General features: G+C 40.9%; 1 protein-coding gene across 1 annotated transcript; it reads left to right on the top strand.

Moving 5' to 3' along the window:
* The first annotated feature begins 7461 nt into the window (after nt 1-7461).
* LOC109934993 lies at nt 7462-24632 on the top strand. The gene is made up of 5 exons (XM_048607836.1): nt 7462-7540; nt 7649-7674; nt 17525-17596; nt 18801-18889; nt 23283-24632. The coding sequence occupies exons 3-5, from the start codon at nt 17567-17569 to the stop codon at nt 24436-24438; spliced, it is 1275 nt and encodes a 424-aa protein (XP_048463793.1). The 5' UTR covers nt 7462-7540; nt 7649-7674; nt 17525-17566; the 3' UTR covers nt 24439-24632.
* Nucleotides 24633-24886: the final 254 nt, after the last annotated feature.

The raw sequence follows: 24886 nt of genomic DNA, 5'->3' as shown, positions 1-24886 counted from the left end.
AAACGTCAGCCTTCCTGCTCCTCTGATGCTGCTTGGCCTGCTGTGTTCATTCAGCTCTACACCTTGTTATCTCAGATTGTCTAGCATCTGCAGTTCCTACTATCCCTAGACCTTAGCTGGGAAGTTTTTTTTAAATTCATTATCAGGATGAGGGCGTCGCCTGCTAGGCAGCATTTATCGCCCATCCCTAATTGCCCAGAGGGCAGTTGAGAGTCAACCACACTGCTGTGGGTCTGGAGTCACATGTAGGCCAGCACAGGTAAGGATGGCAGTTTCCTTCCCTAAAAGGCATTAATGAACCGAATGGGTTTCTTTTCCCCTGACAATCGAACAAGAGATTCATGGTCATCATTGGATTCTTAATTCCAGATATTTTATTGAGTTCAAGTTCCACCATGAACCCATGTCCTCAGAAAGTTATCTGGGTCTCTGAATTAACAGTCCAGTGTTAATACCTCTAAGCCATCGCCTCCTGCAGCCAGCTAGTCACCGACTCCAAACAATCTCCAAGCCTGCAAAACACCAGCAACAGTCAGGTGACCCCACACAAACAAACAAGCTATTATCAATAAGACATGTGACTACTAAGAAACACCTTCATAAAGAAGTTCCAATGTCCTCTGATTGACCTCTTTAAAAAAGCCAATCTGTGCAACCAAAATCCTTCAAACTCAAGTCCTCAAAGATTATTAAATGTGAAGCTTTTATAAAAATGTACAGCTGTCCGTGTTCTTGTCCTGAGGTATGAAAGGCTTGAAAGTGGCAGAAACAGAAATTAGTTTACATGTTATAGAATTATTTCCAAATGAATGGATTGCACGATAGAAAATGAACACGAATTGGCGTAGAAACCAATGGGTGGTGATTTATATCACAGGGAGCTTCACTTATGGTTTTCAAATATAGTTCAGCGATGTTTTATATTCATTGAAATTAACTTGGGGGTGGGTGGGGGCATCAGTATTTCTGTCTTATCCAAAGATGGCACCTCTGCCAGTGCAGCACCGCCTCTGTCCTGCACCAAAGTCTTATCCTAGACTATGTGCAGGATTTAAATTGACAGACTTCAGAGGTGGGAATGCAGTTGCTAAACCAAGGCACAGTAAAGAAAAATTGACAGCCACAAATTATTTTCTTTAACCTTTCATAGGATATGGGCATCACTGTCGAGTCCAGCATTTGTTGCCTATCACTAATTACTCTTCAACTGAGGGCAATTAACAGTCTGTCACATTGCTGTGGGTTAGGAGTCACATGTGGTCCCAACCGGGTAAGGATGACAAATTTCACTCCCTGAAGGGCATCAGTGAATTGGCTGCATTTTTTTTTACAACTGTCAATGATAGTTTCATGGTCACCATTGCTGAGGTTAACTTTCAATTCCAGATCTTTGTTTCCTTGGCAGCATTTGAACCTAAGTTCTTGGAGCCATGCCCCTAGGCTGAGTGCAGTCACATGACCACTTTACCACTGTCTCTTTTTCTCCACTTAATCTAAGCCTCCATCCTACATCAGTATCATTTGTGGGCCCTCTTTTTTTAAAGCTCAATCAATGGTCCAGCCAATCTCCTGTTACTATTAGAGACAGTAAGAACTGCAGATGCTGGAGTCAGAGATAACACTGTGTGGAGCTGGCAGGCAGCATCAGAGCATCAGGAAAGTTGACATTTTGGGTCAGGACCCTTCTTCATTTCTGATGCTGTCTGGCCTGCTGTGTTTCTCCAGCTCCATCCTGTTATTGTTATCTTCTTTTCCTTAACTGAATTGACCCTCAGACTCAAGAAGTCTTTTCTCTATGGTACAGCAGTGACCATGCTTCAAAAACACCTTGCCCGAAGTTTGTGTAGGGTGACACAGAAATAGAGCCTCCTTCCTGCATATACATCAAAAATGTTGCATTGAAGTCCACAAGCTCCAGGATTGCTTGCCTTTTCACAGGATAGGTGGAACTGTCTCTGTCCTGCATCAAAGTCTCATCCTGGAATGTGTGTTGGGTTTGATTTAGCAGACTTCAGAGATGGGAGCACAGTTCTAGCCCACCCTGAACTCTCTCACTCTTACAGTGATTTTATTGATGCTACTTTTAGAAGAATTTAAACACAGTTTTTATCACTCACCATAGGTAAGGTAGACAGGAAGGAACTTTCCTTTTGGTGGAGAGATCAATTATTGGGGGCATAGGTTTAAGGTAAGGGCCAGAAGGTTTAGATGAGATGTGAGGAAAAACATTTTCATGCAGAGGGTTGTGGGAACCTGTAACACACTGTGTGTAAGGATAATAGAGTCAAAAACCCTCAAAACATACAAGAAGTATTTAGAAGAGCACTTACAATACAATAGCATATGAAGCTATGGGCCAAGTGCTGGAAAATGGTATTTGAATAGTAGGTGATTGCTTTTGACCGGCACAGACTTGATGGGCCAAAGGGCCTTATTCTGTGGTGTAGACCTTATAATTCTACAACTATGACAACCTGAAAAGATCCCCCCTACCTTTACATAGTCGGCACAGACTTTCCCCGTTCTATCTGTGACAATGGGTTTTCCACCAATCCTCTGGCTTCAGTGAACCTGCTCCAATAATGACACTTTGCTCTCCAGAGGAAATATCCCTCATCTGCCTACTAGTCACTGGATTTAACTGCTCCATTCCTGGTTCATTTTTGTTTGAGCCCTTCCCTGTTTTCTCAAATAAAGGAAAGAGTGCTGTTGTCCTGAGTTTGCATCAAAGGAAGCAATTTCTATGAGTGGGATCAGAGGGGTAATTTTAACTGGGATCCAGACTCGGATCATGCCTAAAATCAGTCTGAGGCCTGGACATGACATAAGCTCTAAGCCTTATCTGAACGTAAAGCAGCATCCTGGGAAAGAAGCAGAGTTAACCTTTCAACATCAGAACTGAATAGTAAAGAAAGAGTTTTAAAGCTAGCAGAAGTGAGGAGGGAGCATGAAAAACAAAGGTGATCTGTGATATAGTGGTAGTAATTTGCACTGGCCTCCAATCTATCAAAACGTGAGCATTCAGAAGTCAGTAGCCATTCGCCTGTCCCAGGTTTTCAACATGAGGATCTCTAGCTTTGCTGGAACCAGTAATGTAGCAGATCTGAAGAGTAGTGGAGTTCATAAACTTTGTTTTAAGAAAAGCACAATGGCTTGAAACTTAGTTTAAAAAAGAATTCAATTCAATTATTATGATTGGAATTCAATTAATCATCTTTATTAGATTTGACACTTTAGGCTGAAATGTGATTTTACAGCAGTATCTACAGTGTTGGTTTGTTATTGATAAACAAATTGAAAGAATAATTGCAAAATCTTTTAATGTAGGGTTAAGGGAGTGAAGAAGGGGTTTAACAGTTAATGCAGAAAGAGTTTTGTGCACGTTCTAGGACATGGGAGTGAACAGGTTCCCAGAATCGCTAAGCAACTGTCTGATTTCCAGAATCTCTGGCTCCAAGACATTGAGATGTTGGCAGTTTTATGCACGGGTGGGGAATGTATATTAGTTCCCCTCGCCATTGCAATAGTCAGCTACCTGACCTAAAAGAAAGCTTGTCCCACAGCAGGTGGGTGGGAAGGTTGTGCTATGTGAATAAGCTGAAAGTGAGAATCCTAAACTGTAGGAAAAGGAAGTCCCATCATCGAAAGCTGTCAGCCAGTTGGATTGATAGGCAACTCTAGGAGTCTCAGCAGCGCCAGAACTCAGTAGTGGAAACTACTGGGACTGCAGGCAGGCCCATGGAGAACTTTGCTGAACCCCAGAGTCCCAAGACCTTTAGAGTGGAGTGTGACAGGATTGGACAACTTAGGAAGAGCAGCCAGTGGGTATGCGTGGGGAGGGTTTTGGAAGCCAGGTGACCAGGAGCAAAGGTGGGGTAACATTTTGGGGAGTGCCCCCCATGAACAAAAGACACCCCAAATACTACGTCCACCCCCCATACATTCTTTGCTGCCCTTCCATAAAAAATGTTTTCGAATGCATCCTACCTGCAAATGTAACTCGAGCATTATGATAAGAGACCTGGAAGATATATTTATCAGGAGATGTTGAACACAGAATCATACAGTGCAGAAGAGATCCTTCATACCATGGGGTTCTTTTCTTTACAAAGAGAAGACTGAGGGGAAACCAAATAAAGTTATGATAGAACTCAATGGATAGATGTAGAGCAGATGTTTCCATTTGTGGGGAGACCAGAGCTAGGGGCCATAAGTATAAGATAGTTACCACTAAGTCCGGTAGGGAATCCAGGAGAAACATCTTTACACAAATAGTGCTGAAAATGTGAACGTTTCTGCTGTAAGGAATATTTAAGGCAAATGTCCTTGATGCATTTAAGGGGAAAACATGATAAACCCATGAGAGAGAAAGGAGTGGAAGAATATGCTGACATGGTTAGATGAAGAAGGACGGAAGGAGACTCATGTGGAGCATAAACATTAGCTCAGATTAGTAGTGCCAAATAGTCTGCCTCTGTGCTATGTCTTCTATGTAATTTCACCCAGGATAGGCTAGTGCGACTGAGGCCATGCACGGGGAGATTTGTAACTACAAAGGAGATAGAGGAATGGGTGAAAATATGCCACATTTGAAGCTCAGTCTGAGGAAGAGGGTGCCTATGGATTGAGACCCATGAGTTCTTGTCTGAAAATATAGTTGTCCAAGAAACACTGCAATTCATTGCAGGCTCTCAGATCAGGTATCCCTGGAAGTGTAACGTGATTCTTGAGTCTTGTCACAATCATACAGTTATAATATTATATATTTTGTAAAGAAAGCTAAATTGTCTTTAAAATAGACACGAGGAGTTTTTACAAAATGGCTCCCCGAAGTGATATGACTTCTCTTAGTGGATGCAACTGCATCCAGAAACAAACAATAGCAGACTGTGTTATCTCAAAAGTCAGTGACAAGGGACTATTAAATAATTTATGGTGTCCAAGACTGACCATTGAACCCTCAAAATGTGTGAAGACTCAAAGCTTCTGTATAGGTGAGCAGGTGACACAAAATACATGACCAGAAATTCTAACATAACTGACTTTGACTTGTGGAGCAACGATCCTTCAGAGTTAACATGTACATTTGCTTCATTATGATAAAAAGCTGCTGGGAACAGCCACCTAAAGGAGGATCACCTAAACACCGCAAGAGGGAAAACTTCAAACAACTGCTTCTCGACAGAGACACAGAGAAGATGTAATGATTGTAACAAGATTAGCCAGGTGGACCTCATAGAAAATGAGTTCTCTGATTGGGGCTGTTAATATCAGAGAGCCCTGGCTGACAGATAAGAACAGGAATGTCAGAGGTTCTGCTCATTCTGAGAGCTGGCTCTGAGGAAGCCGGACCAGTGTCACGTAGCATGCTCGTATAAATAAAGAGTGACTTGGTGACAGGATTCTGGCCTCTGTGGAGTTATTTCAGAACGCATCCAGAACAAAAAGCCAGTTAAAGGGACTGCTGTAGTGAACCACACTACCAGGAGCCATGACCCATAGTGCCATTGAAGCAAAATAAAGCAGCGTTCATTCATTCCCAGAACCTGTTCTAGGTACGGAGTCCACCTCTAAGAACAACCTCCAACTATTCAACTATGGAAGCCATCATTGATTTTGAATCAGATTGTAGACTGATTCCTGGGATGGCAGGACTGACATATGAAGTGGATTGTTTAGAGCTTGTTTAAGGCTAAAGGGACCAAAGGTTATGGGGAGAAGGCAGGGACAGGGGTTGGATGATCAGCCATGATCATGTTGAATAGTGGAGCAGGCTCGCAGGGCTGAATGGCCTACTCCTGTTACTGTTGACTGTGTTTCTAACCTACTTCAAGATTCATGGTGGCTCAGTGGTTAGTACTGCTACCTCACAGTGCCAGGGACCTGGGTTCAATTCCACCCTCGGGTGACTGTGTGGAGTTTGCACATTCTCCCTGTGTCTGCGTGGGTTTCCTCCGGGTGCTCCAGTTTCCTCCCACAGTCCAAAGATGTGCAGGCTAGGTGGTTTGGCCATGCTAAATTGCCTGTAGTGGTTAGGTGGGTTATAGGGGGATGGGTATGGGTGGGATGCTCCAAATGTCAGTGTGGACTTGTTGGGCCGAAGGGCCAACTGTTTCCACACTGTAAGGATTCTATGAAATGAAATTCAACCTCTTCATTTCTAAAAGAAAATCATAAAGTAAGCTGGGCATGCAGTGAGTCTATTCTCATTTTCTTCATCGACATAACTTATATCCTTACTTAAGTTTTTGTCTGCATTTTAACCAGTAACATTACCACTTTTCAACTTATGTAATGTTGATTAGCAGTTGTGTAACAAACAAACATGGGTGGGTATGTCAAGCACATATTTTACCTGCCAACTTTCAATGATACATATTGTGTGTCAGACTATGCCTGCAAATTTATTGCACTGAAGCAAAACGTACCAGCTAATGAACATACAAATTTGCAATAAATTGTTTAAAAACTGGGTTGATTACAAAGCAGTAGTCACATTTTGAATGATGGTTAGAAACCTCGAGTTCCCTTCAGGCTCCATGAGATTGTAGACCCTCTAAAACGATTACTGTCTATCATCAGACCTACATACTTTTTAGGCATAAATGGTACAGCAGCTTCAGGTAAAGAGCAGACGTACAGTTAAATGTTAATGTCCAAAAGTAATTATTGGAGTTGCATTGCCCCATTGTTTGCTTCACAACATTGGTCTTTTGCCTTCATGGAGTTGCTGTATTTTCTGTGATAGGTATTAACTAAATGTCCCATAGGAAGTTACATCTTATCATTTAAAGTGTAATTTCATTTTTAACAACTTAATTGTTAATTACTCCTACTCAACCTGTCTGGCAAGGATGACTAATTAATGACAGCGTGGAATATTGTTTCATTAAATACTCATTTTTATTTGAGATTTTAAAAATACCAAACTTATTTTTTTTTAAATGATGCTTGTTCATTCTGTTTCTTCCTTACTCTCTTGGTCCAATCTTGCTTTTCTTCTGTTTTTTTTTCTCTTTCTTTGCCTGATTTAATATTGAATTCACTCCCCTTTGAGTTTTCACTCTCAATACACACTGTTTATTTCACAACCCTTCAGTCTGATTGGTTAAGTTGGTATATAATTAGTTGCTCTGTTCATAAAGATCCCAAATGCCCTGTTTCCCTCACTCTCAGCTCATGCATTTTAATAATTCTGTGGGTAAATATTTTTGCGATGAAGGGTGCAGGAGAATGTTGAACTCATAGCAAATGCTATTAGACGAGCTGTAACAGTAAAATCTTGCTCATCCTCAATTTAACATGCATAGATATATGCTTCATGCCTGCAACAGGTACAGTACACAGAGAGCTTGTGAGCTTTGAAATATCCAAGTATAAAATTGTTATGTTTTCGAGCATATGTCAGTATTATTGCTTGGCATAAAATTACTTACAAGCCTTTGTTTACTTCAGATTACATCTGATGGCAGTTTAGAATTGGACCTATCTTCTGTGTACAGAAATGGTAGTAAGTCAGAAACTGATTTGACAAAAATTGGTGAGTATTTCAGTTTTGCCAAGATATGCTAGAACATACTTTAAAAGTACAGTTTTTAAATCTTACAACATAAGAAAATCTACAATAAACGTAATGTTGTTCCCACAGAAGAGTCAACACTGGCCAGAAACAAGGTAATTATTTTCTTTGATTTATGCTATATCTGATGAATACTATTAAATAAATTAGGGGCAGAGGCTTTTGCTGTGGCGGTGAATTGTGACTGCTTTTAGCTTCCATTCTGACCCATCTTATTTCCAGAAGTTTGTTTTGAAGTGTTGGTACTTACGGGACAGTTCTTTCACTTATTAAATATAAAGAGTTTGTCCAGGAAACATCCAGCACAGAGGAAGATCAGGTTAAAGGCAGCATGGGGTGGGTTATTGATCACTCATTAAGACAGTACACTACATCTTTCATTGTTAATTCATAAGACTGTGATCCTCCCCCCTCAGCTTTCCTCTAAGAACCTTTCCTGGGAAATCCTCTCTTCCAAAGAGAAGAAGAGAAAAATATGCCCACATCCTCAGATTGTTTCTGATCATTTTCACACCTGTTCTCCTGCAGATATTGAATCATTGCTGTAATGCACTTCTCAGGTATCTTGGCCAAGTAGCTTTATTATTCATGCATGAGTCTAGCTAATCAACACTAGTCTTGTTTGAGCATGGGAGGTTCACAGCTAGATCCTTTCTCACCTAATCTGTAGTGATACACTGGGCTCGAATTATAATTGTGATTTGAAACCCAGTCAACTTTTTCCTCCCTTAACATAGAGGCACCGCTGAAAATTATAGTGGCATCCTAGGACCAGTCATCTTCAATGTTTCTTTAATGATTTTGCCTCTATTATAATGCCTGAAGCAGAGACATTTGCTGATGATTGCATTCGGTTCAGTACCATTCATGTCTCTCAGATCCAAGGAAAATATTAATTTTAGATGTTAATAGCAGAATATAGGTCAGTTTTGCTGAAAGCAAAACCAGAAACTTGGGTGATGGCTTTTAAGGGCAGGAGCCAAACAACATGGAGGAAACAAAATGGAGGACAGAATTCCTACTATCTCTGGAGGACAGAGTTCATGGTTTGAATTTATTGAACACACTGTTGAGTCCGAAAGCCGTGAAGTACTTAAATGGAAAATGCGCTGCTATTGCTTTAGCTTGCATTGGAATCACTATGACAAAAATAATGAATATAACAGCAAGGTGGTGTGTTAAAATGGCAAACAACCAGAAGACCTGGGCCACACTTGCAGGTTGAGTGGAGGAGTTCCTTAAAGCAGTCACCTAGTCTATGTTTGTTCTCCCCATTGTTGAAGAGACAGCACTGTGAGCAGTGAATACAGTAGACAAAATTGAAATAAGTACAAGCAAAACACTGCTTCATCTGAAAGAGGTGTTTGGGCTTTGGACAGTGAAGAAGGCAGAGGTAAAAGGGCAAGTGTTACACTTCCTGCTATTGCATAGGAAAATGCAATAGGAGGTGTGATCAGGTGTTGGAGATGGTAGATCAGTGAATGACAGTGTCACCAGAGGAATGGCTGCTTAGGAATGCTGACAGTTGAGGGGGAAGGGAAAGATGTATTTGGTGACAGCATCATGCTGGAGTTGGGGGAAATGGGCAGAAGATGATCCTTTGAATACAGAGGCTGGTGGGATGGTGGAACGTGAGAACAAGGGAAACCATATAGCAGTTCTGAGATTAGAGCAGAAATGCAACAAAAATGCAGACTTCGATTGAGAGCGCTGTCCACCATAGTGGAGAGAATCCTCAGTCAAGAAAAAAAGGAAGACATTTTGGAATTACCATTGTAGAAGGTGGCAAAAGCAGAACAGAATTAGACAGAGTTAGAGAAATTGGGAAAATGAAATGCAGTCCTTACAGGAAATAGAGTGTAGTTGAGGTAACTATTGGAGTCAGTAATGATTAGTAGATAGCCTAACTCTGGAAGTGGACAGAGAGAAGTTGAAGAAGGGAAGTGAAAAGTCAGAGCTGGATCGGATGACAATGATAGAAGGTAGAAATTGATTAATTTTTCCAGTTCTGGATGAGAGCAGGAAGTGTCACCAATATTATCAGTGATACATTGGGAAAAGAGTTGTGGGAGGGAGCCGAAGGAACACTGGAACAAGGAATATTCCAAAAGTCCCACAGAAAGACAGGCATAACTAGGGCCGATGTGGGTGCCCATAACCATGCCTTTAATTTGGAGGAAGTGAAACAAAGGGGAAATTGTTTAATGAGAGAGGAAGCTCGGTTGGGTGGAGGAGGATGGTGGTGGTTGGGGACTATTTGGGCCTCCATTCAAGAAAGAAGCAGAGAGCCCATAGACCATACAGGTAGGGGATAGGGTTATAGAAGGATTCAACATCCATAGTGAGGATAATGCTGCTAGGGTCCAAAACCAACATCCTGGGCTGGACAGCAGGAAGTAATAATGTGCCCCACTTTGCAATGACTAATTCTAGCAAGAGCAAGTCTAATCATGTTTTGTTGACTTGCAGTACTATTACTATTTGCTGAATTCCTCACCATCAGCATCCAGAGAATTATGAGGATTAACCAGCAATGTAAATGGATCAGTGATATAAATGCAAGGTTATAAGAGCAGATCAGAGGCTCTGAAATCTGTGGTGTGTAACTCACCTCCTAACTTTCCAAAGCCAAACTGTTATTTATAAGGGAAAGCGTAATGGAATATCTCCTCTTGCCTGAAAGAGTGCAGTTCCAGCAGGATCCAGGAAGCTCAAAGTCAACAGGACAAAGCAGCCCACTTGATTGGCACCCTATCCATCACCTCCACCATTCACTCCGTCCACCATTAATGGACAGTGGCAGAAGTATGTGCTATCCCCATGATAAGTTGCTGCACTCACCAAGGTTCCTTCAACGACGTTCAAGCCTGCAACTTCTACGACCTAGAAGGACAAGGGCAGCAGATGCATGGGAGCACTGCTTACTGTAAGTTCCCCTTCAACCCACACCATTTTGAACTGGAACTATATTGCTGTTCCTTCACAACCACTGGGTCAAAATTGTAGAGCTCCCTCTCAAACAGCACTGTAGATGGAGTTACATCATATGACAGTGCAGTGGTTCAAGAAGCCAGTTCACCACTACCTTTTCGAGGAAGTTAGGTATGGGCAACAAATATTGGCCCAGATGGAAACATCCACATCTCATGAATGAATGAAAAAATTCAGCACAGAACAGAGAACAAATTTCGTCACTTTTTATACAGCCGCTACCTTAACCAGCTCGGCTATATGGTAGCTCTTTTTTTTATGTACTTTTGTTACTTAATTTGCTTAGTTGTATCATTTTATTGAACTAGACTGATCAAGCCACTCAGTTGTATCAATACTGTGACCAAAAATAACAAGAGTAAAATAGAACAAACTACTCCGCTGTGACCCAGGAACTCTCTACCCAACAATGCTGTGGAAACATCCCGACCATACACAATACAGCAGCTCAAAGCCAAAAGCCACTAGCTGCTTCTCAGGGCAACTCATGGTAGGTGAAAAGTACCAGCAACATCCATATCCCAAGGTGGAAATATGCAAAAAGAATAAAGACGTTGTTTTAAAAATACAGAGTTACGTGATCTGGATGGATTTCTGCAGTGATCAATTGGAAATGCTCACCATCAGCAGTGCAGCTGGAATATATGATTCCAGTACTGGGTAGAGGAGATTCAAAGGAGAACCTACACAATGGATGATATCTCCATTGCAATTGATTGCCTGTGTCATTCAATTTCAAAATGTCTCTCTTAATGCCTTTAGCGTTGCTGGGTGACAGGGGCACACAGTTATCCCTTGTGTTAGTAAGGGCAGAAACTCAGCACAGCCCAATTTAACACCCAAACAATCAAAAGAAAATGCATTGAGAGTAATTGTTGAGATTATGGAGGCAGATTCTAGGAAAAGTTCAAGTGTGGATTTAGGAATGGCTGTTTACAATTATCTCATTCTGTCTCCACAGAAGCGTCAAATCATTGCTTCTTGATTCCCAACTTCTCACATTAGCATGTGAAGGAACTGCAAATGTCAACTCATGTCTTACCATGATTGTACTGTTTGCAAACAGAATGCATCTAAAAGTCTTCTTGTATTCTCTTCTAGACTAGTATGTTTGAGATTGACGAGCAATTATTTTTGGAAGATGGCATCGTGTGTTGCACCTGTTGTATATATTGTGGAATCATCCAGCTTTAGCTAATGGTAGCTAATAGTGCTGCCACAATCCTCCTTGCTCTACTGGTCCTAGGGCCTGTTTGGTTAACAGTAGTAGGGAATGAACCATTCAACGAAAAGAAGCAGATGTTTTCAGAACAAGATGTAGTGTTTTTTTACATGATTGCAATGTGTACTAGTTACATTGACAAATAGTAAGACTGTCAGGAGCCAGGGTGATACATTCGACCCCGCTGGGATCTCCAGCTGGACTCCTCAATTTTCCTCCCAGCTATTCTAACATTATCATATTGGGTGGAGCCTCATGCAGTTTCCAATATTAACCCTTTCAGAATCATTATCTCACACCACAGTATATTGTCATATCTTCATAAGATTCATCTATTTATGCAAGTCTTCTCTTTTTTTTGGGACAATACAGGGAGTTCCTGATTTACAAACAGTTGAAAGCTTGTACTTATGATGCAATCCCAAACATGGGTGTAATTACAAATGTTTCCTGTAGTTAGGAACAGCTCCTTTATATTGTCCCACATTGTGTTCCGAATTGTGTACAAATCTACTTGCAAACAGAATCCGTTTGCAACCTGGGAACTGCCTATACTGTAAACTAGAAATTATATCGTTGTTGGAAATAAAGGTTGCTTTTACAAAATAACATGCTGCACACAAATCATAGTAATGTTAACAGATTATAATGTCCTATCCACTGGTATATGAAACATAACTTCTCAATATACTTTTTGAATAGTCCAGTATGATTAATAGGAATTATTTAACAACTCATCAGCAATTAATGAGTCACTTAATTAGTGTTAATGTCCCAAAGTTCATCCATTTGTGAATTCCAGAGTTTTATATGAAACATTTGAACGAATATTGTGAATTTCATAATTTGCTTTGTAAAATGACTCAGAGGCAAGTTTTCACAGGTCTTTATAGATGAATAATGTACACACTCCTACTATTCCTCATTCATTCCAAAAATTTTAATCCACTCTTTACACAATGAATTTCAGACCAAATACAGAATATGGAGCTTATTTTATACTGAAATTATATAATGTGTTCTTTCTATAGCAGCACCTTCTACAGTCAACTAAATAAAGGACAGGTCAATAATGGTTGATTCAATTGATTGGTCAGGTTCACCAGAATCATAAAAGTTAGAATGGAGGAAGAGTCCTTTGAAACCATTGTGCTGACTGTTTAATTTGAACTTTCCAAACCTCAATCCTTTATCCTTTCTCCAAATCAGCTAATGTTCTTCCTTCACAAACATCCAGTTCTCTTTTTAAATAAAGCTCTAGTCTCTACTTTGATGGCCAGCTATTGTAAAATATTCTTCCTTCTAATAACTCTCTGTAGAGAAAAATCATTTCTGTCATTCTTAATCCTCCAGTGTTAATCCTGAGTACATGACCATAATTATCAATTTTCCTCCTTAAAACCTTTCATTATTTTGAAGACCTCAATTAAGTGCACATTACTTTATTCTCTTCCCAAGTCCATTGTGGTAATTGTAATCTTTCGTCTATGGTGTTATTCCAGTTAATGTTAATCCTTTCCCAAATCTTGTCCGGAACTGCATGTAATAAGCTAACTGTGTCCTAATCGGTGTCCTGCATAAATATTGCAGCCGGCACTTCAAAGGCGACTCCACAGATTGTGATGCTAGCTGTAGCAATACTCATGGTATCTCTCTATTTAAAACAGCATTATAAACAGCGTAACACACCTGTTATGTTGCCAAGGTTGTCCTGTTTGATATGGATAGCATGTACAAGTGATAGCCTTTGATCCCTGTCTGCTTGCTATCTGACCCAGTCCTCATTTACCACATGGTGTGACTGGCTCATTACTGAATCTGCGTCTTCATTTAAGCTGAAAGGAAGCAAAAGCCAACTTTCGAGTGCTCCCTGCAGACTTGATTATTTTTATAAAGGGAAGTAATTTTGATGGTCATTTTCAGCTGAGTCATGCTAATAATGCTGCGTCATTAGAATGTTACTTTATTCTAACAGATTAAAATTGTAACTCAACAATTTCTTTTATCCTCAGCTTGTATGCTGAGATCATCTTTAGCATGTTGGCATAGAGTTGGTGGGCAGGACATGCTGAAATTAACACAGTCACTTCAGAAGTTCACCAACAAAGTGTGATAAAATCTTTATTCCAAAAGTGATATTGAATTAGAAGGAAGGTCAGAAGAGTTGCCGGTTATCTCTCTGGATACATATACAGGGACTACAGGGAGGGAAATTATCACAGTCACCAGCACCTACTGCTAGGAAGGGAGGTGCTATGGTTTCAGAGAAACTTCACATGTTGACAACGGAATAATCTTGCCAGTTGTGGGGACTGGGATAAGCAATGTGCATTGAAGAGGTTAATGTGGCTGATTGACAAGCCTGATATTGTAGCGATAATTCAAACCATTCAGCCCTGGAAGGATGCTGAGAGGGGACAAGGGACCTGTTTGTTGCATTGCCCTCTGGACTCAGGAAGAGCAGGACTGGGAGGTGTGGGCTCAACTGACTATGGCTCATTTTGCTGAACTATTGGTGGTAGCAAATGCTGTTGACTGATAAACTTACTGCTTCCTGTTGCAAGTCAGTAATTTTAGTGACTTGTAATTTTATCATAATGCGTGCTTTTTACCATGAGCTCACCATCTGTCACTTCTATCTCCTAACTCTTGTTGACTTCTTCTAAATGACTCTTCTAAGTGCACTAACTGGATAGAGAGTTTAACTGGGTGCAATGAGGTTGAGGAGACATTATAACTCCTTCCGCTGCTTATAAGATGGTTCTGTCATTGTCTCTGCACATCTGTGGCTTTCAGTCCACCTTGCCCTGCTGACTTTCAGGCTTATCCTGACAGAGGTGGCCCAGCATAGAGGGTTAGACTTGCATCCTGAATGTGAGTACCGGGAGTCATGAACACTCCTGGCTCTGCCCGTCTGCCCCAGGTGGAGCTATCCACCAAGATAGGATATTCATTTCCAGGGCAGAGGGGGTGTGTGGTTTCAGGATGCAGTCAGGCCAGCTGACTATGGGAACAAAAACAGAAGTTGGTGGAAAAGCTCAGCAGGTCTGGCAGCATCTTTGAAGAAAAAAAATCAGAGTTAACGTTTCGGGTCCAGTGACCCTTCCTCAGAACTTCTTTCCTCAGCTGACTATAGGAATAGGCCGGGTGGGGGGTGGGGTCACAGGAGCTACTGAGCTTGGAGGGAGGCTGTTTAAAAGGCCCACTTTAGTACTGTGGGACTTCATCCCAGTTACAATACAAACAGAAGTGCCCTCACCCTACACAATCCATACACCCCATCCATGTCACCTCATTCCCCTGCCCCTGATGTGACTCCTCACACCTGCCATGTCAATGTTTTCTCCCCCCGTCCCTCAAGCAATCCCCATGACTTCTCATTTCCCGATGGCACTTCCATATTCATTCACCTATTATACTCTATAGATGCAGTGAATCTTGTAATGACATTTGTACATGTTTAAAACAAAGCTTTTAACAGAACACAGTTATTCATTGACGATTTTGCGCGTGTATATAAAGGAAACCTCCTTTCTAATACAGGACACGAATAGAGTCAATCATTCAAACTCTTTAAAATTTCAAGAGCTGAAATTGCAGGTACTTGACATCTCTTAACCTTGTGCAAATAAATATTGCAAAATTTAAAATACAACTAAAAACACTGGAAAAAACTCAGCAAGTCTAGCAGTATCTGTGGAAAGAGAAACAGTCATTATTTTAAGTTCAAGTACTTTTTTCATAATTTTGCAATGTATCGCAAAGTTCAGAATGCCAGAGCTTTCAAGCAAGGGCTCAGGTGTTTTAACAGACTAATGGATGCCTGTGCTGTCAGCTTAATCCCGCTCACACAAAAGTCACAAAATTATTATGCTAGAGAAGAAGGCCATTCAACCCAGGGATAGCAAGAACTGCAGATGCTGGAGTCAGAGTCAATACAGTATGGAGCTGGAGGAACACAGCAGGTCAGGCAGCACCAAAGGAGCAAGAGAGTCGACGTTTCAGGTCAGGACCCTTCATCAGTCTCGTTCCCCAACAGGACTGGCAAAACATCCCACAAGGAGCTTATTCTTAGCTCTGTTCAGGAGCAAACCATACAATTTCCATCTTATCCAGAGCCAGTTCCAATTTCCCAAGAATTGTTTTAAAGTTAATTCTGACTTGCCGGGATGGTTTTTGCTAGGTGCTGGTTCTCGATAGCACCTGGTTTTTCCACGTCATTTATCATTCTGGTTCCTACATTCTGCTTGACAATCTTTGACCCATCCAAACCACTCAATTTGGCCCAAACTGCATCAACCTGATTTAACTCTATCATTCTCTGTTTACAATACTACCACATAATGAAAAATATGCATATTAATACAGTGATGAAAATGTCAAAATTATAGCAGACACCCCTCTAGCACGGATAATAGAAACCTTAATGACTTGTCTATAGTCACCAAAGTGGAACGATTGCAGAAATGATTACATGTCTGTCAGTGCGATCGCTATATGAGGTCAGCAATTCCACCATTTTTGGTTTAAAGTCACATCGCTAAAAGAAGACAAAAAGTTGAAGCTTTCAATATTTTACTCACCAGAACAAGAACACAAGAATCAGACTTTGAAAAAAGGGACATCATTTTATACTGCATGAGAAGAGTGTGCAATTGAAACTAAACTCAAAGCTGTAAACTTTTACAGTGAGCACATTCTGTAAAATGAAAACCTGTTGGTTGGGCAATCGTGTATGATTCCCAACACACTGATCAATATTTGCATTGGGATTCCTAGAGTACCACAGGCTACAAGGAATATCAAAACTCTCCTACGTGATAATGGATACTCTGACCAAATCATCACTTATTGTCTATCACAAAAACTTATGAAAAGGACTATGCTCAATACCTTTAATGTTCTTCAGTCTCTCCTTCTCCTATCCATTTGACACTTTCAAGTATGACCTGTGAGCTCCCACATCATCTGTAAATGTTGCTGACCTTGAGAAAGTCCTGCTTCCTTTCCTCTGATCCTACTTTGTTAGCAATCCACCAGCATCTTTAAGCAAAATACATGGCAGCAACTTAGAGCAGGAGAACCCCTGGGAAACTCCTGGTGTTTGTGTCAGGCATAAATGTTATCATGCTTTCCATATCCAGAACAGGACAATGTAAAACTCATAGATAGCAAGAACTGCAGATGCTGGAGTCAGAGGTAACACAGTGTGGAGCTGGAGTAACACAGCAGGCCAGGTAGCATCAGAGGAGCTGGAAAGTTGACGTTTCGGGTCAGGTCCCTTCAGAAAATTGCTATTTTGGTTTGGCTTTACCTCCAGGATGGTATTTTTGACTGATGTGACAATACTCATAATATAAGAAACTAGGTATGGCTACCATGGTTTTGAAAGATCCACCAGATATTTATTATGCTCACTAATGTGTACATGTATGACATTTGACAGGCACATCAGTGTTTGTGCTAGTATCAGGTTACTTGGTTACAGCAGAAGAGCATTTCTCTATCAGTGTGTCATGCTTTGAGTGATTTGTAGTAAGATGGCGTCTGAGACCTTTACATCCTCAGGTCCCAATCTATGATAGTGATATTATGAGAATATCGGCCTCTTAAAGACAGAACATAACACTTGACTTGATTTTACCGTTATAGCAACCAGTTGCTGAGCCAATTTCAATTCACTGACTTAATTGTATCATGTCAGTAAAGCTTTCTTGTCTGGTTCTTGCTAGGCATCGTATAAAGTGCTAATCCAGCAGCTGGAAGAATTGAGCATGATGAGACACGACAGGAAATTTAGGAAGGTATGAGTCTCATGTTTTGCAGCATTTAGATCTCTTTCAACTGTGGCAAAGTAGATCATGAATCTCATGGTGGTTATTTAAAATACTGTCACCCTGCTAGCATTGTAAAACTGCCTTGCTTCAATAAAATATTTAAGTAAATAGACAAAGATGTATTACGAATTAGAGACTTAAATTATGACCTGAAAACACCTAAATGAAGTTTAATGTCCACCTGGAGATTTATGAATGATTAACTGTAGATCCTGGAGTTGAAGGTTTCATATCTCCCCGGCCACAGTGGACCCCTGCAGTTTGTCTGCTACTAGTTCTTGAAAAGTCACAAGTTATTTGCCATCTCGTAGTGCCAAAGGTCAGAAATTCAAGAACGCCACACAGGAAAGTTTGAGATAGCATATTCCAACGGGTGACACCAGACTTCAGAAAATCCCATCCTGAAGCCCTGCAAGGAGGTCAGCAAGGAAAGAGACAAAAGATCGCAATCCCGATGTAGCCCTCAGGAAGGGGCTCCGTGCCTACATCAGAAAATTGGGTGGACAGACTGGCCAGCAGGTGGTGCACTGTACTGAATTTTGGTGACCCCAAAAGCCTGTACATTTTTGTGAGGTCACTCTGAAGAGCTGCAGTGAGCTGGCCTTTTTGTTCGTACCTCCCTGCCACCCTCAACACAACTGAGACAGTGGCTCCTATGTGAAAAACACACAGGGAATTTTTGCAAATTACTTAAAACTCACTGGCCCTGAGGAGTCCAGGAAAAGTTGTTCCATTGCTAAGCTCATAAACATATGAATTAGGAGTAGGAGTAGGCCACTTAGCCCCTGTAGCCTGTTCCACTGTGCAATAAGATTGTGATTATTCCACATTCCCACCCACCTCCAATAATCTGTCACCCCCTTGTTTATCAAGAATCCATCTACCTCTGTCTTGAAACAAAATGCTTCAAAGGCCTCTATTTCCACCACCTTTTAGATGAGGAGTTTTCAAAGTCTCACTACCCTCTGTGAGAAAGTCCTCCCCACCTCTGTTTTAGGTGGGGCATCCCAGTATCTTTGAACAGTGAGACCTACCTAGCACTTGATTCTCCCACAGGATGAAACATGCGCCCTGTTTACAGTTATGGAAATTTGTGAACCATTTTATAACTTGGTGTGATTACAGGTTTAGCCCCAGAGTTTTTACAGAAATGCTGCTGTTGTTCTTACAGCTTTACAGTCCTGAACCAGATTCTGAAGAAGTGACAAAAAGGAACTCAACAAACCACCACACCAAACAAGTCTCTATCAGCAGGAGCAGGTGAATATTGCCTTCTGTATAATGTCTTGCAGCTAGAAATTATATTTTTAGTAAAGTTTCTAAAACACATATATCAACTACAATATACAAAGTGTGATATTTTCCATCTTTGGAGGAAGCAAGAAGAATCATAGAGTCTGTATAGTGTGGAAAGAGGCCATTCAGCCCATCAAATCTGCACTAACCCTCTGAAGAACATCCCATCCAGAACCAGCCCCCATCCTATCCCTGTAACTCTACGTTTACCATGGCTAACCCACCTAGCCTGCATATCCCTGATCACTCTAGGATAATTTAACATGGCCAGTCCACCTAACCTGTACATCTTTGGACTGTGGGAGGAAACCAGAGCACCCATAGGAACCTCACACAGAAATGGGGAAAATGTGCAAATTCCACACAGACAGTCACCCGCAGGTGGAATCGAACATGGATGCTTGGTGCTGTGAGGCAGCAATGCTAACCACTGAGCCACCGTGCCAAGTTGAGATCCAAGAGGGTGAGCTTGCCTCCTAGACCAACTTGCTGCATTCTTTCTCCCTCTCCTCACATCACTAGGTGCTGGCAAGAAGTTCCACAGGTGACTTCCTCAATCTAGCATCAGTTAAGCTCCCTAAGTGATGAATTAACGGCCATTTAAGATCCTTGACTTGTCACCTCCCCAGTTGTCTGCCTCCATAGTTGGTGTGAAAGGTGGTTAATTTCCCAACTGGGAATCCAGGGTGATATATTTGCTGGGTTGGGGGGTGGGATGCCACCAGTTGCCCCAATCTGGAGGCATACATTGGGTTGGCCATTGATAACTACAGTCCTGCCCTTGCCTCTGACTCCCTTGACCTTCCCTCCCCCATGAATCCCACCCTGTGAGAAGAGTATTAAAAGTTAATTAGCTTCTTGCCACTGGATTCCCCAAGGTGTAGGCCCCAGACAACAGGCTTTAGAGCATAGAACCTTCCAGCATCTGATTGGCCACTAGCTTCTGGTGACCTGAACACCAGTTTTGAGGTTGTGATTGGCCAAGAGACTCACCAGTCAGACCAAGCAGGCTTTGAGGGGTGATTTTCGTGGTGTTCAGTCATCAGCTAAAACACTTAAAAATTGTGGGACAATCCCACTGATAAGCACAACCTTTAACAATGAGGACTGCATCCATCATTCCTTTCTAATGAAGGAACTGACAACAAATCAATTAGCTGTATCGAAATAGTCTTCAGTTCATTTTAAAATATGGTCTAAGACTGTAATATCAGGGTCCAACTCTCCAATATCTCCCATGAAGGTGCCAGTGTTGAGCTGCAGCAGCTGGTAGCACTGTTTATGATGCTGTAGTGGGACTTTTAAATGTTATGTGACATCTGACAACTCGGCAAAAACCAGTTGTTTCATAGTAGTAATTTGCTCCGGTCACCCGCAAGATTAGCAAGTCAGCAGCTGGATTTCCCAACACCAACACCCCAAATCCTGCCAAGTGCCACTATTACTCTGTGGGAAATCAGATGCTGCCCCACCTACAATGACCCAAGTAGCAGCCCCCCCTCAACTTTACTGAGAATCATTTTGCCCATTCTCATCTTCTATCCTTTTCACCTTTCTCTCCTTTTTGCCTGGCGTCTAATCCTCCTTACATCCCATCTTTACCCCCTCCCAAGTTTTCATCCTTCCTTTTCCCTACACTACTCTCCCCTCTCCTTTCCTCTTCCGTGGCTCCTCATATCTCAGTCTTTACTGTTTCCCCTGCCCTCTGGCATAAGCACACAAAGCTGCAGTTTGGTTTTGACAATTAAACAAAGAAGATTATTACACAAAAGAAATACAAAATAAAATTAACCAAACCAAGTTATCTAAATAAAACACAGTTTGAAAGATTTCAAAACACATAGCAAAACAAAATGCCAACTATACCCCAACATTGTCACTTTACAGATAATCAAAATCAAAAGAAGTTTTCTTTCCCTATCAAATCTGTAGGTTTGACTTAATTGTTTCCTCATAGTTTCTGTCCTATAAGTTGTGAAGACTTTTCCTTGAATATTCAGAACTTAGTTCTTCTTAATATTTTAATATTCCACTGAGTTCTAATCAAACATTGCTTGTCTGGAGCAGAACAGTATATCACAGGAACAGGCCCACTATAATGCCATTTGAAATGTTTAAATGCATCTTAAGCATTGTATTGTAACGTTGGAAGTTTTCACAAACTAAAATATTTAAACTGAGGTAACATCGTCCCTTAACTGCTCTGAATAATCTCCTTTTCTAGGTGAAACCACATTTACTTCAGTCAGGTCTCCATCGAACTGCCCAACTGCTTTCCAATCTCTCAGTTTCTGTATGTTAAAATCAATCTTTGATTATTCTAAACCCAAAGTCTTTCATTGTTTTGTCTCTCCTGTCTTAAATCTCCCACAACATAAACAAATTTCCATTAACACATCAGGAAGCCTTGCAGTCACTGCTGTCTGCTTTAAAATTATGATTCTGGAACAAACAAATTTGACTAACATTATAGTATAAGTCAACATGCATTTCCTGTAAGTTTAACATTTACTACCTACAATCTTATGTGGCCCTGGTTCTCAAAGCTTTGAATCCCAATTTTCCTCAACCACAAGACTGACTGAACCAAGTTACAGATAAATTTCATAATCTCTCCTTTCACTTTTTTTTTGTTCTATTGCTGTTGTTGTTGTGAAATGTGTCTTGGCGGTAGCACTCTGGCTTCCAATGCCTTGTTCCAAGGTTTGAGCACATACTCAAGGCAATCAGCTCAGTGTAGTAGTAGGCATTGCTGCACTTTTTGCAGGAGGATTAAATACATTCAGCACCTGAATCCATGATCTTCTAACATGATGGTGAAAATATTAATACTGAGCCACCATCACATCCGATGTATCTGAAAGAAGTTGCAGTGCATTATCAGCATTTACCTTCTTAAAGGGACTAAAAACATCAGTTTCTTTTTCTTTATGTGGAATATGGGGATTTTTAACAGTGTAAAGATTTATTCTATGATTGCATTTTTACAATGAAGTTGATTATTTCTCTTTATTTATAAATGGGGAATGTGTGTTGTGGGGAATATGTAAAGCAGTTTCAGGAGACTTAGTGAATGGACACGAACATGGCAGATGGAAAATGGAAACTAATGTGAGGTTATCCACTTTGATAGGAGAAACAGATGTGCAGAGTATTTCTCAAATGATAAGAGGTTGGAAAGTATAGATGCACAAAGGGACTTGGGTATCCTTGTCAACAAGTTACTGAGGAATAAACATGCAGCTGCAGCAAGCTGTTAGGAAGGCTAATGGAAAGTTGGCCTTTACTGAAAAATGACGACTACAGGAATTGTGAAATGTTGCTTCAGATGTGTAGAAGCTTGTTTATGCCACGCATGGAGCACTGTGTGCTGTTTTGATCTTCTTATCTCAACAAAAGTATTTTTGCCATTTTTCCCAGGAAGGCAGACTGTCCTATGAAGGGAGATTGGACCAGACCTTTGTCCTGCAGAGTTTTCATGAATGAGGAATGATCTCGTTGAAGCTTACAAAATACTTAAAGGGATTGACAGAGTAGACACTGGTAGGATGTTTCCCCCGGTTGGAAAGTTTTGAATTTTGGAGCACAATTTAAAAATAAGGAGAGTGCTACTTAGGTCTGAGATGAGAAATGTTTTTACTGAGAGAGTTGCGAACCTTTGGAATTCACTATCCCAGAGGTCTGTGGAAGTTCAGTCTTTGAGTATGTTTAAGATAGAGACTGATAGATTTCTGATTACCAGTGGCATACACGGGTGAGTAAAAGGCATTGAAGTTTTGATCAGCCATGATTGTACTGAATGGTGGGGCAGGCACATGAATGGTATATTCTTGTTCCTTAGTCTCTTTGTTATAAGATGTGGGCATTGCTGGCTGGGTCAACATTTAATGCTGATCTTAATTGCCCAGGAGAAGGGTAGCTGGGGTTTTTTCTTGAACTGCTGAAAACCTTGTGCTGTCGAGGCACCCACAGTGCTATTAGGAAGTTCTAGGATTTTGACCTAACAATAGTAATGGAATGGTGATATATTTCCAAGACAGGATGGTGTGTGGCTTGGAGAGGGACATACAGGTAGTGGTGTTCCCATGTATCTGCACAATTTAGTTGAATTAGTAACTGAATAAATCTGATTTTATTTTCATTGAATTCTTTGGATTGAATTTCACGGTTGCTGCCATTTTTACATGAACCCACTAAATCAATGGCTTTTATTCTTTGTGAAGACATATAGAATGCATCTGTTACTGATTTGGACTTAGATTTTGTATGATCAATTCAAAGTTCGTAAGGTGTGGTACACACCTTTTACAGTATATCCTTGTCTAACTGAGGTGTCATACAATAATTCCACTTTCAGAGGATATTCAAGAGAGGGACCTGGAAAAAATGAGAGAGAAATTTTAATAATTTCTGATCAGGAGAAATTCAAACACTTGTCCAACAGCCTGACAACCTTAGATCCACTTAGAAGAGTGGATGAACTTTCGGGATTCTGCTCCAACATGTCTACTCTGAACAGAGATCAAAGAGGAATAATGCTGGAAAGTGACTGCCACAAAGTTGAAAGTAAGCCTATTGACAACTTTCGTTACAGCACGGCGCCTATTAACATCAGGAGAAATAACCGGAATTTTTTTTTCCCCCTTTGGATATTGAAACCTGCTGAAAATAAAACAAATTATTTGGAGATTGATCAGTCAGAAACCTTTCCTCCAAGTTGCTACCAGCGACCATGTTTAGACTTTAGACCAGAGGTTATCGACCCTGAGATTCTATCTCCTAGCTCAAACCATGACCAAGAAACCAATCTGTACCCCTACCCTGACTTTCTCCCGCCACCATTCAATAGAATAGACTTCAGTGAGCTGTCGATGTTAGAGGACTATAAATGGAAAGAAGCTCTACCGGCAAGGCCAAACAGACCTCTGGAACAGCTAATAGATCGCATTGTGCAGATGGAAAAGATTCAGTTTATGACAATTCAGAAGGAGAAAGGCAAAATTGCTGGGATGTTGCCGAGCACGGCTGCGAACACTTCCAGCTCGAGGAAAAGTTCGAAGAGAAGCAGAAAATCTCGACAATGTGATCTTCTTTGCGTGCAGCCACCTCATGTCGAGGTTTGCTTTAAGAAAGCCACTCCTGGCAAACTTGAAAAACGCAAGTACTTGTACCGAATAGGCTCCAGCCACTCTTGCGATGAATCCCCGGATTTCCAATTAACTAACGATGATGTGAAATTCAAGAGGAGACTTAGAGCGAACTGCAATGTGTATAAACATTTCAAAAGATCCATGTACAGTTCAAACCAGATAATATTGAGTAGGACCGCCTCAAACTACGCCAACACTCAAGCCTTCGCTGCTGTGAAATCTGTGAAGCCACTGCCCGGGCAAAAGTCTTCGGGCAACAGTCCCTGTAAGTACAAAAAGAAACAGAAATATATCCAAGCAGCATTAGGGAGGTCTGCAGAAGGCAGAGCAAAACACTGTTTTCTCAGCAGAGAAAGTCATTAATTGATTCTTCTGTCCTGAGAAACACCACTAGTCATGTTATCAAACTTACCTGCTCATTTTCTGAGGCATCTAGGCCAAGCAAACCAAACTTTGCTTTTAACAAACTTTTAGAACAAAATAGTATACTTTTTAAAGAAAACTTATATAATGTACTTTTGAAACTGGAAATAAAGATGAATTTTAATACTTTAAAATCTTTGAAGCATTCCACAGTATGGTGCAAATCTTTCAAATTCTTCAAAAAAAGACATGCAACAGACTGCGTAATTTTTCTGACAGCAAAAGTACACACACGAAGCCTTGGACAGTGACAGCACTTTCTTTTGGGTCAGAGGATTATTCATTCAAACCATGGACCATAGACTTAAGCACATAGCACAGGCTGATGCATTAATGTGTTGCTGGGAGAGTGCTGTACTGTCAGAGGTTTGCTGACAAGCTATGGTGT

This window comes from Rhincodon typus, chromosome 2 (assembly GCF_021869965.1).
Source record: "Rhincodon typus isolate 14 chromosome 2, sRhiTyp1.1, whole genome shotgun sequence".
NCBI classification, from domain to species: Eukaryota; Metazoa; Chordata; class Chondrichthyes; order Orectolobiformes; family Rhincodontidae; genus Rhincodon; species Rhincodon typus.
This window is presented reverse-complemented; position numbering and strand designations above follow the sequence as displayed.